Source organism: Drosophila hydei, unplaced genomic scaffold (assembly GCF_003285905.1).
Source record: "Drosophila hydei strain 15085-1641.00,03,60 unplaced genomic scaffold, DhydRS2 tig00000364-arrow-arrow-pilon, whole genome shotgun sequence".
Lineage (NCBI taxonomy): Eukaryota > Metazoa > Arthropoda > Insecta > Diptera > Drosophilidae > Drosophila > Drosophila hydei.
Window position 1 is genome coordinate 282862 of NW_022045718.1, and position 15932 is coordinate 298793.

General features: G+C 33.7%; 1 protein-coding gene across 8 annotated transcripts in view; it reads left to right on the forward strand.

Moving 5' to 3' along the window:
* Positions 1-2261: 2261 nt before the first annotated feature.
* Positions 2262-15932, forward strand: part of LOC111593166 — a 57418-nt gene continuing 43747 nt past the window's right edge. For 5 of the 8 annotated variants that reach the window (XR_003944236.1, XM_030224152.1, XM_030224158.1 and 2 more), the window contains exons 1-2: positions 2262-2534; positions 3855-4489. Coding sequence is in view for 7 of the 8 variants with exons in the window: in XM_030224152.1 (XP_030080012.1) it covers positions 4061-4489 (429 nt within the window). In the remaining variant the exon portion in view is untranslated. Of the gene's footprint in view, positions 2546-3854; positions 4490-15932 lie in introns of all 8 variants that reach the window. The other 3 variants (XM_030224154.1, XM_030224155.1, XM_030224153.1) reach the window with 3 other exon arrangements.

The following is a 15932-nucleotide window of genomic DNA, read 5'->3' on the forward strand; positions in this document are numbered from 1 at the left end:
CTGATTATAATATGAATAGTTAAGTTATATATAATTAGTTTTTAATAAATATTAATTCGGAACTGTAAAACTATATTCTTTATTATGGCATAATATAATAATATAATATACATATTTGTGAAATTATATAAAAATTAAATATAAATATAATTCAAATATTGCTTATGTAAATTAATAATTAATTTAAACCTATATTTATTTTAATTTAATTTAATTAAACGTGATTAAGTATGACTTTTATTCTTTCAAAATGTATGTATCATTATATATGCATAAAAACTTATTATATAGAAACTACAGTCAACATTAAAAAGCCAAAAATTAAAAAAAAATATATATATATATATATATATATATATATGGAAATATAATAAATTTATATGCAAATATAAAATTTAAATGAAAATAAGTTCAATTATTTTTAAACTTTAATATCTACCAAAAATTTGAATGTTCTTTATTTTGTATTTTCATTAAATACTTATTAAAATGCAATACGACTCAGCTTGAGCTGCGTATCGCGGGGTAACTACTTCTAGCTCTATTTATGAAAAAAGTGTGTTAAAACCATTCTTTAAACATCTGATTATAAGCTTTAAGGCCGTCTTTTGTTCATATCTATATTAAAGTTGTTCACCATATCATATTTCTACACACCCAAATAATACAAGCATCAACAACAACAACAAACGGAACAACTTAATTCAATTCAATCGAGCTGCGATAATCACAACAAATTACACGGACAAGCATTGGGAACACAGCTAATAAAGTTATCAAACCACTTGACGGTCAGCGAAGGCAGAACAAAAAAAAACATTACCAAAAATCTAAAACGAGACGAAACAACACGTAAAATTCTCAGGAAACATACAGATGCCGCGACAGATTTTTGAATGGGGTTCTTTATAGATATGTATATAAATATATATATATATATATAAATGTGTGTGAAGTAATAAAAAATGATGTTGGCGCCATGAATGAGAACAGAGACGCGCAGTAATTGGAAACCAAAATTGAAACATTTGTATCTCAATTCGTAAATGTCTTCTTCTTTAGTTTTGGGTTAAGGCGGCATGCGACATGCCCAAATGTTAGCATTCTAAAGATAAAAAGATATTTGCATAATTGCGTGATTCGCATGCCGCCAAATGCGTGAATCATGTGTGGAGAATATGTTTAATAAGTTCTTGCTATTGTTGTAGTAATTTTTTTAAGGAAACTTTTGCTTGAATGGATAGAGCTAAATAAAAACCCAATGAGTCAAGTGACGCTTGTCAAGTGTTTGATTAGCTCATCATAGAACCGCAGACCAATTGATCTCAAACTGTGGGCCAACGAACTGCAACTGCAACTGAAATGCAACAATTGTTGCTTTTGTAGTTGTTGTTGCTGTTGTTGCTGCGCGGCATAAATCACTTGAAATGCCGCGCGGCAAAACAATGGAGCATGGGCATAGCTATAATATCGAAAGAGGAAACACACGCCAGACCCCAGCCACAGATTTAGATACTACCATAAAACCGTTCAAAAGACGCCAACTTTACCTGCTTTTTACCTGTCTGTTCATTTTTTTGTTTCCTCACTCCCCCAGCACAAACATTAACCAAACCGAATACCGGCTCAAAGTCAAACGAACGAACATGTTCGATCGTTGCACGTTTGACATTTCTTTTGTTCGAGCTGTGGTTGCCTTCGGGTTTGTTTTGCTTAATCAAATTACCCAAAGAGGGAAATTCGCTGTATGTTCAGTTGTTTATTGATAACAGAAATAGTTGTATTTGGACGATCGTGTAATTATTTTTAGTAAACTATTAATTATCAAAGCAAATTTAAAAAGAAGTGTAGGTAAATATTCATTTTTTAAGTCAATTTTCTTTTAATATATATATATATATATATATATATATATATATATATATATATATATATATATATATATATATATTATAAAATTTGCTTTAATTAAGTAATAAAATTGATTCATTTAATAATGCAAGCATTATTTATAGTTTATTATTTTGCATATAATAAAACTTTCATAGACGTTTAAAATAATGGTTACTATGCTGCAGCTGAACTGCGCCGTAAAAAAAATTTCGCTAGAGACCACAGTCAACAGTGCAAGCAAATACTGGGAAATTTCGACGGTTGCAACATCGAACTCCAACATGTTCGTCGACAGGTCGAATACCGATGCACGTCGAGAGATTCGGCGGCAAACCAGTTTTTGTTGGGCACACAGTCAACGACGGGCAGCTGGCGTGCACAGTTCGCAGTTCGCAATACGCAGTTCGAAACGGTTCTCGGCTCGTCGACGGTCGCGCGTTTGCTTGGCGTGCCAAAAAGCAAGAAGCAGAAGCTGACGCAGAGCACCAAACAGCATTGAAAATAAAATTTTGCCAAATCAATTCAAAATTGGTTTTTTCAATCGCAACGCGAGGAAATGAGACACGGCATACAACTAACAGCCAAATAAAATAACAAATAAATCAAAACAAAATACCGTATGTGTTGTCGATACTTCGTATGTATGTAGCAAGTATGAAATTGGTCAGCGGAAATATGAAAACACACAGAAAACGTGTTTGACATGCCAAAGAAACGCGCCAACTAAATAAATAATAAGCCAAAAGACATCAAATAAACATAATAAACAAAGCAAAGAATTATGCACATGGAATTGGCTCGAACGTACTTAAAGATACATTTATATCTTTCAGTGCAGTCGTCGTCGTCAATGGGGTTTTTATCTCATTCGATTTGTGCATTTTCTTGTCTTGTGCGAAAGTAAAAACTACCTGCAACACTTGGGCAACTGGGCGAGAAACCAGTTTTGTGAAAATTATTGACCATTGCGTTTGTTTTGCTCGTTTTTCGTTACTTCAGTTTAGGTTTCTTCTTATTTCGTCGAGACTCCCCTCCCTAAAATAATAACCAGAAATTGGCCATGCCGCTGCAAGTGTTGCACGACGACAGATTCGCAAGTTATTCTGTATTTAGTTTTGTTTGCAGCGGTCAGCTGAAGGTGCTGTGTTGCAATGGAATCGACGATTAAGACATGATATAGAAGGAAATATATATATATATATATATATATATATATATATATATATATATGCTACGTGATGAGAATAGAATAGACACATTTTTTATATAAAAAAATTCAATTCGAACAAATATTAATACTAAGCTTTAAGAAATTCAAATTTAAAAACAAATTTCTTTAATAATATCGTAAAAAATATATATATATGTATATATATATATATTTTATAAAACAGTTTTTTTTTTAATTTTAGAAAAATTTCAAATCAAATTAGAAACAATTGAAAAATAAATTAGTTTTATTATTTGTTTTTGCCTGTTTGTATTTACTGTTTAAAATTATGTTTTTAATTTGCAGTATGAATAATTGAAAATAAAAAATTCGAATATCTCCTGGGAAGATATCATTCAATAGGAAACTGAATTAAACAGAAAATATGTAAATGCAAATTTGAAATGGTGTTTAAATTAGACAAAAATTTGAAAAAATATTTTTTTTAAAACAATTTTGTTAAAAAAATAAATAAAATGTACTATAAACATCTTTAAGTTTACAAAAAGATTTTTAATGTAAGTCCATATTGGACAAATATATGCTGTGAATAATTAGAAACTTTGTATTTGTTTCCCAATTTACAATTAATTTATGTATGAATTAAATTGATTATTTGTATTTGTTTACAAATAGACATACAAAACATATTAATAGCTAATAGCTAACAGCTTTATAAGTGACTTTTTACACAAAACTCAAAGTGAATTAAATTATACAAAACTGAATAATTGTTTTTGCAAATTTCTAGCCCACAATCAAATAAAATACAATACAAAAAGTGCGTGAATAATCAACTGTAGACAAGTTCTATAATACAACACATACATATATATCTATATATATATAACGATCAAAGTGCAGCAGAGAGCACGCTCTCAACAAATATACGCCCCTTGGAAGTAATTATATCAAAGAAAGCAAGAGAGAGAGGCGCAGCATCAACAATATAACAACATGCTGATGCACACCACTTCGACCACATCGACGGCCACGATGACCAACTCATCCTCGTCGGCCACGCCCACGCCGGGCTCGACATCGTCCAACAACAGCGCCACGCGGGAGACGCTGCAACAGCAGCAGCAGCAACAGCAGCAGCAACTGCAGCAGCAACTGCAGCAGTTGCATACGACAACTCACAATTCGCGCCCGCCATCTCGGGCGCCCTCCATACTGGACAGTCCGACGCTGGCGCGTGTAGAACGCGCGCGTCTGCGTCTGGAGCAGCAGGAGCGTGAACGCGAACGCAGCAGCCAGCGCAGCAGTCAAGGAGGCTGCGGCAGCGTTAGCGGTGGCGGGGGTGGCAGCAGCAGTGGCACTGGCAGCACAGCGACGACCATGAATCGTGAGGATAGCCTGGAGCGCAGCATATTGGATCCAAAGGTGAGTCCAAGTCCAAGCGTCCTCACACACACAGATATACATATAAATTACAATTAAGTTTCCATCAAGGTTGGAGTTTGTGATGTGAAAATGAAAAGATTACAATGTCTGGCATGATATAGGGGCAAAGTCGAGGCATGCCAGGCAGGTAAGCCACTCAGCCAAGTCCTTAAGTCTCTCAAGATTGGGAATTAAATCAATGGGTTTGTTAAGTGGGCAGCCAGGCGAAGCAGCAGATGCCTCAAGTGCTATAGATAAACTTTATCGATCAATTGAAGAGATGTGAGGAAAAAGCACTAATGAAACAGGTAGTTCGTATATACAATATTCTTTGCTATAAGAGATATATGATATGAATGAGTTAGCAAGAAAGGTGGGATGAAACCAAAAAGATAAAGAGGTAGGTACATGTGAGGTGTATCTCAGAAACCTCTTAAGGTCTTCAACATAGGAATTTTCATTATAAGAATAATATGCATGAAGAATCTTTAAAGACATCCTTAAGATTCTTTTTCAATTTGTATCTCACATTTCATTATATATTATATAGAGAATGAATCTGAATTTGTTACAAGTTGATATACTCTTGGACATTGAATGGCTGCAAATGTGTTTATCGCATGTTTGCATTGTACAATCTAAACCATTAACCAATCTAATATATATACTATATATATATATATATATATATATATATATATATATATATATATATATATATAATTCTATATATACATATAAATCTATATGTGTATTCCACATGACGTAAATGGTTTTTGTTTTTGATTGGATTCACACTTCGATCCGTTTCTTGCTAAGTTCTTAGCTCATCAGCAATCTCATCTCAGTCAAATTTGTTTTGTCAAATTCACAAAGGCTTGTGAGTCATCCATTCAATTGTCATTGATCCTCAATGAATCAAATTTGAATTTTGTTTAAATTTCCTTGAAATTAAGAAAAATAAAACAATTTTTATTTATTTAAAATTAATTAAAATTATATTATGTAAAATATAATTACCTTTTATTTCTTTTAATAGTCTTTGCTCATTAATGATTTTTTGTTTGCATTTTTTTATGCATTCACATAATACTCCATGTTCGATTTAGTTTAAATTAATTAAAAATTATTTTCCAACTCTTAAACTTACTCTAAAATAAACAATTTCGACTTTTCTGCCCTTAAATTTCTAACAAGTCAAAATAAAAATATATATATATATTTATATGGAACTTTAATCCTAGCTCTCTGTCAATCCTCCAGACGCCAATAAATGTCATTTTGGATGTGGCAAATTAGTCGTGAAAAGTGCAGAAACAGAAACAGAAATAGAAACATAATGCGAGTGTATTCACATTCATTGTCGCAGCTAAACCAAATAAGCCATGTTCACATTTGCGGCTGGCTCCTTGCTGGCCCTGTGCCTGACCAGCTCTTGACGGCATTTCACTAATGGCCTGAACCCAACTTCATTTTCCCAAGCTATTTGTAGCTGGTACTGTTTCTGTATATGCATAAGTATATGTATGTATGTGTCGTGTGTATGTAAATGCTTTTTATTTTGTTATTATTTTGTTAACACTCTTATCTGTCGGGTTTTATCTGAACTGTGCTGTTGTCATTGTGCTCTCATCATCTATGTAGCATAAGCTCTTTAGGCTCTGCTTGTTCTACTTTTAAAGCTTACCAACTGAACTCCTGTTGTCCTGTTCATTTACATACTTTTGCGCCCTATGTCAACTTGGCCGAGAAACAGCAAACCAGGTAGCAACAATATTTCTATTTGATATGTGTTTGCTAAGGGCGGCTCTGAACAACAACAAACTAAGATAATGAATTGCAAAAGATATGGTCTTAAGATATGCACTATCGCTGCCTACGTATCTATGCTGGGTAAACACTGCTAGAGAAGACGAATCGTTTGCGATTACATGATCGATGGGCCTAGTCTGCCCAACCAAAGAGTTCAGCCACACGCTACAAATGTGGCGGAAGCAGAAGCTTTGCTGTAGGCAAGAAAGCTTAGGACAGTTTCTATGGAATTTTATGTGCCTTAAAGTTAAATCAATGGGAATAGGATGAATGCCTCAAGGAGGAAAGTAGATGTCATGTAATATATATACAAAGATAAATGCAATATGAAAAGAGTATTACAAGGGACTTGCAAGAAAACTATATATGTTTTATTAAAAATATATGGAATATGTGTCAAAAATGGAAAGAGCTAAGAGATCAAAAAAAAAATAACTAAGGTTAGTGTCTACTGAAGCTATCTTAGGTAACATCAAGTTTCCTATCTCTGCACGCGCTTCTTGGCTCATGAGCGTAACCTCAAGAGAAGATGCTGCATGATTAAAAATTTCCTTTATACCCGAATGAATGGAGTTTTAGTAAGGTAGAGTCATCTCTGATTAACTTAAGGGAGCTAGAGTCAACTCAGATCTATTGGAGACATTTAACCATTTAATTGCAACGAAAGTAGAGAATGCAGAATAGATCTATCAACTTTTATATCTATTATGAATGCATTTCGCAAATGTACATACATCTCACATCAGATATAAAGACAACAAACTTCTAAGGGAACAACCAAAAGACAAATAGACTTTCTAAAGACCGCAAGCCATAAATCTGTCGGAAGCTTAAGCTCTTAGAACTTACAGTTCACCTCTATTTCCCTATCCCTCCCCTTTCTCACTCTCTCTGTCTCCCTCATCGCTCCCCTTTCCCTATATCCCTTCCTCTCCTACTGCATTTTGCAATCTTAACTCTTATCTACCTCAGGCCAATCTCTTTAAGCAATCCATCATTGTAGCATTATATAATTTGAATATTCAGCAATGCAATTCTGTTGGACCACATAAGTTTTTGACCTGCTTAATTCAATTCGTTTGGCTTTTTCAATTCACTTTGGCTCAATGCCAAAGTTTGGCCAGCAAAATTGACTGATTACCTGAGAGCGCTCAAGTAGTGCATGCCAAGCCAAGTATTTGCCTCTGTCTGTCCAGTATTGATTCGGTAACAAATTGTGTGTAGAACTTGTGTCTGGTTGCAAATTGTCTGCATAATTTCCGCAGTTTCCGCAACGTTGCAACAAAAAGTTGCCAAATATTTGCGCAGTTGTTGTCAATACATTTCGACTGGTAAATGGAAGCTGAGCACATTGGCAGGCAAAAGGCGAAAGGCAAAAGTCGATAAATTCTTTTTAGCTTTCAGCCACGTTTTTGGACAACGCCCGAAAGCGCTTTGAAGGAGACACCAAATCAATACTGCACATTTTAGGGCCCATTTGCTGCACTGTCAAGGAGCTGGCGGCAAAGGTAGGGTGGAGTTCATCGAACCCGAACGGCCTAACGCTTCAAGTGCTTAAGACATTAAGACGAGTTCATAATTAGTCACACTTAAAAAGCCATTGGCCCTCAAAGTTTTTGCCCCGTTAGTGGCCGAGCCAGAAATATGAGCGGAGCCAAAAGAAAAAGCATAAAAAACAAAGCAAGCCACCAGCAAAATTGTAACCAGAGACATGCCACAGAGACAGCGCACCCAAGTTATGAGTAGGAAGCGCCAGGGCGACTCAGTCGAGCGCTCAGGGTGCGCGCGCGCGTCCACAAATGGAAAGTAAACAGCAAAAATCTCGGCAAAGAAAATGGAGGGAAAAACTTGGTACGTGCCCGTTCACCATATGGCCAGACTTTCCTCAGATATAACATAGTTGGCCCAATGTACACGGACATTGCATTGTCCATCACAGTAGTTTTGGCCAGTTTCAGCTACGTAGCTATGGCCAAGCCTCGCTGCACTCGAGTGCAGTTGCCAAAGGGCTTAAGTCGCGTATCTGGAGCAGAAAACATCCAACGGTATGTGGGAGAAATGTTGGAGGTTGTGTGCGAAGCCAGAAAGCGAAGAGAAATTCTTTTAAGCTATCACAGTTGAAATACCCTTGCAGTTCTGCAGCGCTGTCCACATAAGACTTTTATGCTAACTGCTCAGCATAGGACTCGAAAAATAGAAATTAATCCGAGCGGCCTATATGATATGCATACTTTAATGCTATCTCTAGGCATATAACTCAAATATTACAACAAGAATCTTAATACATGAATACATATATATGAATACATATTTCAGCATTTGCTGATGCCTGCTATATAGTGAGGGAAATGTAATCGAATCTGTATACCACTAACTTTCTAAACGACCCTCGACCAAAAAAAAAAAAATAAATAAAGTAAAAACAGAAAGAAAACAGGAACAACAATAACAAGCACCGCAAAACAATTGCAGCCCCCACGTAAACAATTTCAATAAATTTTACGTTCAATGTCAATTTATTTTGTGCTGCGCGTTTCAATTTGACGGTAGAGCGCCAACAACAACAACGAGCAACAACTACATTTAGAACACAGCAAATATCCATATTGACGTTGTTACATTTTCAGTGCTTTTGCAACAAATTAAAAAGAATGAAAAAAATAAAATAAATATATTTAAAATGAAAAATGTTTTTCACATGGCTGAATGCGCACAGCGACCTCTCACTGGGAGTGGGAGGGAGTTGTGGGGTTTTGGGTGACGAATGTGCCAGGCAAAGAGCACAGAAAGTGTGCGCGAGCAGCTGATCGCACAAAGAATATAGATAAGAGCTACTCCAGGTAGAGGTTGACAGATATAAGGCAAGAGAGAGATGGGTAGCAAGTGTGCGCCCTTAAATTATCTGTTGTCATCGCTTTTATTACATTTAAAACAAATTTTCCAATCAAGTCAATAAACGACAAAAGCTCTCGAAATAAAGACAACACCAAAGTGTTTGAAATTTCTGGTCATAAAATTGAACATGAAATTGCCGAAGAGCAGAAAGAAATCAGCTGAAACTAAAAATAACTTTTTTAAAATGAATTTTATCATTTTTCAATTGCTTCTTAGAAAGTATAAAAAGCAAATGTGCATGACTCAAGCAATTAACTTATAGTATTTTGTAATTTAAATATATTCTTAGAACTTAAAAATAATACAGTTTTTTTTATAGTGTAAACAATTAATATTTCAGCTGTTTGCTATAAATATTATATAATATTTCCGTGTTTTTTGTATATTTAATATTAATAATATTATATATAATTAATTATATATTAATATTATATATAATTAATATAATATAATAACATATAATTAAAAAATTAAGTGTAAATTATATTTAAAAAAAAAGTTAATTAAAATTAGTCGTTTGTTTCTATTTTATGCAAGTTTACAAAAAGAAAATAAATAAAAAGCATTTCGTACTTTAACTTGTTTCAATTACAATTTTATAAAGTTTAGTTTTTAAACTTAAAAATTATTTCGATATATATATTAAATTTTTTAATATTCATGAGACATTATTCAATTTAGATAACTTCTTAAATAAACTTACACACCTAATAAAGCACAGAATTAGCCAGAATATTTTTATCATAAAATATCATAAAAATAAATATAAATATATATTTCATTATATGCATCACTTCGCGGTCAATATATATCATATAAATATTTATAATTTATTTTTATTTATATATAATTTACATATGTATACATAAATCTTATTAAATATTAAAAAGCTATAAGCCGCAACCGCTTGCCGAATCACTTGTTTTCTCCATAAGGAACAATTATGACCCCATAAATTAGCTCATAAATAGAAACACCAAAAATAACTGTAACACTAGACTCACTGCCAGTGATACGCATAGCTTAGATGACAGCAACGCGAAAGCAAAAACAAAAATATACGACTAGGTAAATAAATGGAAAATCAAATAAATTTTAGGGTTAAGGCAAAAACTGCAACCGGGTAATTTGAGTCGGAATTGCCGCCAAGCACGCATCGAAAATCGTTGAATAAACAAGGGGCACAAGTGGGCAAACACACCCACACACGCACACGCACTAGCTGCTTATCTGCAAAGTCGAAAAATAGAGCGAGGCGTCGTAGAGCCTCCACGTTTCCCCGACGTCGACCCATTAGCCTGTCCCAGCCCTAAACGTAAAGACAAACAGACAAAGTGAACGACACGCAAGAAATGCGTAAAAATAAAAATGAGCCAACAAACGTATATATATACATACATACAAATATATTTGTGTATATATGTGTGTGTTCCTAGAAAATCATGCAACCCCCTCGCATATCACAAAGAAACAAAAACCCCACAAACGAAAATGTTTTCATTCATAAAGCGAAGCAGAACGATGCGAGGCATACGGGAAAAACTTTAGCGGAAAATATGCGCCACAATAAAATATACAAATAAATGGCCCGGCTTAATGCAAATAACGGGCGGTCGGGGCTGCCGGCACTGGATAGGCTCAATTGTAGAACCGAAAACAGAAACCAGAATCATCAGAAACAGTTCCAGGTTCAGGTCGTGGCAGTTACGCAAGGGAATTTCCAGTGGCAGCTCCACCAAATGGCACTCAGTAGTGCAATTTTTGTTTTTTTTTGGCAAGCTATGAGCATTAGGGGTGGGTCAGAGCGCATCAGAGGTGGGAGGCTGCAGAAGGGACTGCAAAGGAAACTATGTGGAAAATGTGGGTTAAGTATTTGGCACAAAAACAAAGCAAATCCTTTAAAGCAGAAATGAGGCGAGATGCAATTGAAAACGATGAGGAAATCAGATCTTATATAGCCAAATATTGTAAAGATAATATTGTAATTAAAGCAGAAAATTTATTCTATTTGATTATAATACATATAAAAAATAAATATGTTAAATGTATAACAATAAAATATATATTAAAATATAAAAAAAATAAATGTATATGCATATTTTACATGTACATAGAATATATTAATTAAAAATATATTTCATATTTATGTTATAATAATTTAAATTAATTTTTTTATTTTTTAATAAATAAAAATATATTAAAATAAACCAAAAGTTAATTAATTTTATATTAAATAATTTTTAAAAAATACGTATAATAAAAAATTATTCACTAAACTAAATATGATCTATGCAAATTTTTAGCATATATTTATTTTGGACTTACCTTATATAATAAGCGCGTTCTAGCAATTTCACGGTTAACCTACAATTAAATTTTTTTTTTGAAAATATTTTAATTAGTTATTGAGTTGTTTAAATTATTATATTAAAATTAAGAAGTATTTGGAATCATATCTGTTATCTTTTGAACAAAATACTATCTGCTGTACAATATTAAACTGATTACTAAATAAATAATAATAAATATTTATAAATATTTTAACATTCCTAGAAATATAAGAATGCAAAGTGAAAAATGCACTTAGATCGTAATACCCAAGTATCGGTTTGCATTTGATATATATAGCATATGTCAGAAATGAGTTTTTTCTAGTAAAAATATTTTGCTTGTGCATCAAAATATTTGCTTGAAAACATTAATTGAACTTTTGTATATCTTTGCACGATCTACGGCAAAACTTTTGAAGTTTTTGGTGCTCCTCGTGTACTTTTTTTCTATATGTATATATATGTTAAATATATCTTAATGCTGCTGCTCGGAGTGGAGTGATATATCACAATTAAGCGGTCTGGCCAGACTTTGACCCATTAAAAAAGAGAAGAAAAAAAACACGAAACGAAGCGAAGCGTGCATCCAGCTGTAGCTGGGGCCAATTTTTATTTTTAATGCACTTTGATAGATTGCATTTGGTGGGCAGCAGGCCCTAAGTAGAGCAGTGTGTTAATTTTTATATGGCAACATGTAAATTGGGTGAAATTGATAAAGTGTGGGCTGCGGCCACCAAGTGCCGGCAACACACTTGTGTGTTAACTAAAGTGTGAAAGGGCTGACCTCAAAAATAAATGTGAACGAGAAAAAGTAGTAAAAACCATGAGGTCAACAAAGCACGAGAGGGCGAAGGCATGATGAGTAGTAGTAGTATCTCAAATGGGAGCTTTAGAATTTGTAGAGAAATGTTCTGAAGCAACTTAATTATAATATATATAACCTTTGTACATAGATATAATCTAAATTAAAAAGTTTTTTTTTTTACGTCATCTGCTCTCATCTCTTATTGCTCTCCGTTTCTTCAGCATTTTTATTGGTCTTAACAAAATTTATTCAAGTTTTTCAAGTGCTGCTCAAACTGTCAGCTTCGTCTGTCTCCTTGAACAAGTCAGCGTTAACTTCGACTTCGACATTAGCAAATTTTTATGGAAAAACTCGAAACAATGGGTAGCGCAGCATCAAATTTGCATATTACATCAACATGTTGCATGCCAACTGCAGTTGTTGTTGTTGTTTGTATCTAGTTTGTTGCTGGCACTGCGAGAGGCTGCAACGAATTGTTGCATACATGCAATTGAGTTAAGCGCCCTGCACTTGCGCATGCAAACCTCCCTCCTTTCCCCTAACGTTGCGTTAAACGAGCCATGGCATGAGGAAAATAAAATACAAGACGAGACGAGAGACTGAAGTAAAATCAAGGCGAGACGAAGAGTCGAGACGTTCGCATTGCAATCAGCATTTATTGTGTGTGTGTGGGGATGTGAGTGGATGCGTGAGTAACTCGGTTAGCATTTGATTCACATCGCATTATAGCTAAACAGCAACCTGCTTGCTTTGTGGGGGGCCTCTCAGCACTCGGCGCTCGCCTTTAATAAATATTTAAAATCTTTAATATGCGAACTGGGAACTGACCTCCTTCAGCTGCCTCGCATGACAAACTTCCTTCTACACATGCTGTGCATGGCCTGTAGTTATGCATATACTCATTATGCACAATGTGTTAGCCCAGGGTATATGGTAGCTGCAGTGGGTGATAGTTCTGATAAGCTTGGTATGTAATTAAAGACTTTATAGTAGAGAGAATGTTAATGTGATTATGTTGCTCTGTTCAGTAAATAAAGTTAAGATAAGAGTAAGCAAATATATATATATATATAAAATATTAATTGACATTTTTTTACTCATCGAGTATATTTATACTTGTGTCCAAAGAACACATTCAAAAACATTTCCACTTTTGTTTAAAGCCTTCGCAACTTTTATCTTATCAGGCATTAATATAATCTACAGGGCATTTGCTAGTCAGGCCCTTTCAAACAGTTACCTTTCGTATATAATTTTATGATATATCGTATACATGCATTAATTGCCATTTCCCGTTTTAATGAATTGTTTATGAATCAAGAAAAAAACACATACACAAATGCAGTTGAAGCAGAGGGAGGCGTGGGTCATGGCAACAGCAGCCGCAACACACACACACACACACTTGGGGCAATTGTTGTGCCCATTTTCATTGCTTCCGTTTGTCGCTGTTGCAGCACTTGCCAAACGGCAGCGTGTTGCCTTTTTTCTTTTTTTGGCTAAAGGGCGTGGGCAGGGGGCGCGTACTGCACAACTGTTTGCATGACGAACGGAAATCATTTTCAATTGTTTAGCGTGTTGCGTTGTTGTAGAGAGGGGCATACCCTCGCGTTATGCTACTCTTTCACTCTGTCACCTTTCGGCTTAGTCCTCTCTCTCTCTGAGACCCCCAAAATGCCATAGACTCATTTAGCGACAAGGGCATGACTTTTAAATGCATTGCTGACCGCATTGGGCTTGGGGCTAGCTGAATATGAGCTATGAATATTATGATTTGAGGGGCCCCATTGTGTACAGCAGATGCATGAGTTAGGCGCTTAGCCTTGGCCATATAACATATATAAATATATGCATATGTAAACAGACATTGCACTTGTATACTTAGCATGCCAGGGTAATTGAGCTTAGCTGTTCTGTTTACTCGGGAAATATATATGTATGTAATTAAAATTTAGAAACGTTGAATTCAACAAAAAAATACTCTCATTATTAACATGAAAAATTTTATAAAATCAAATAAATAAATAAATTTTTTTATCGTAATATACTTAGAAGCTAAGAAAAAAGAAACATTTAAAAGAAATGTATTTAAATATATAAATATATTTATAAAATATGATGAAAATATGTATATATATAAAAATATTATATTAATTCATCGCATTTTATAAAGAACTTCAATTTCTTCTTTCGACATTTACTTCAATTATTTAAAATAATAAAATAATTTTTAATAAAATTTTATTTCATCATCATCCCTGCTAAACATACAAAAATATTCTTCAATTTCATTTGATCAAGTATATAAAATTATTATCACTTCTTTCGCTTTCTTATTTAAAAGTTAACATAGTTGAACTCTTTGCCTTCAAAGCACAATGATTCATCATCATTTACCTTAGTTTTGTAGAAATTCCGTGCACATTACAAAAATAGAATGACTACCTCAACAAATAGTCATAAATATTCCAGTAAATCAAGTTAGTCAAGCGAATTGCTCCAGCAATTACACAAAAATATTTGCCTTATCAAAATGCCGGCGTCGATCGCGCTATTTACGTTATCTCAAGTCAAAAACAAAAAAATAATAATGATACTAAAAACAAAACTCTAATAGCCGGCTTATAAAGTTGACATCACGCTGTCCCCATACGCATGCTTACTAAATGAAACAAGTGAAAATGTTACAGTCGGGCGCTACCGACTGCATAATACTCACTCACGATCCAATGCCAATGCCAAATTTTGCATTTCATTTTCAATTTGCTACGATCTTAAGAAGCATTTATATATATTTATATAACATTTTTGATAAATCCAAAAGTCGAAAAATTTCCGATAGTGCAAAAATCTTTTCAAAACGTTAATTTAAAAATAATTAATGAATCTTAAAAAAAAAAAAACAAATCAGCCAAATCCTTTTAACAATTTCGTATAATTAATTAATTTATAATTTAATCACTAAATATAAGATAACCTACATTTACCTTTGGAAATTGAAAACTTTTTACTAAAATTTAATTGAATTTGATATAAAAATTAAAATTATTTTAAAATATTTTCAAATCACAAAGACGAATAATTGGTAGCCAATCTCGTTCGAAGCTCTTTATTGAACTGAAAGTTAAAATTTATAGAAATATGTCTATTCAATATTCAATGGCCACGCCTATTTATTTTATATTTGTTTATGATCAAATAATTGATTATAGTCATTAAAAAAAGAATTAAAATAGGGTGTTTAGTTCTTGACAAAATATTCATTACTTTCGCATTGATTTGAATATATGTTTGCTATCGATAAATATCGATATGTTTGGTTTTTCAGCTATGACTCGAATTCCGTCGAATCGCACGAATCCAATATGCTCTTTTACTTCGTAAATGAGTATAAACATTTTACTGTACGCGAATGAAATTTAAATTGCTCACGCTTTTGGCTTTGGTCGGGTGGATTGTGAATTGTTAAGGGCCGAGTGCATGACATCATGATATCTGAGAAATGGGGGGTGTATATATGTGTGCCTGTTTGTGTGAGTGTGTTTGAATCTTGTATGTGTTAGGGTGTTAAGTGCGTGCAGCTGTATAGTGCTCGGGGTTC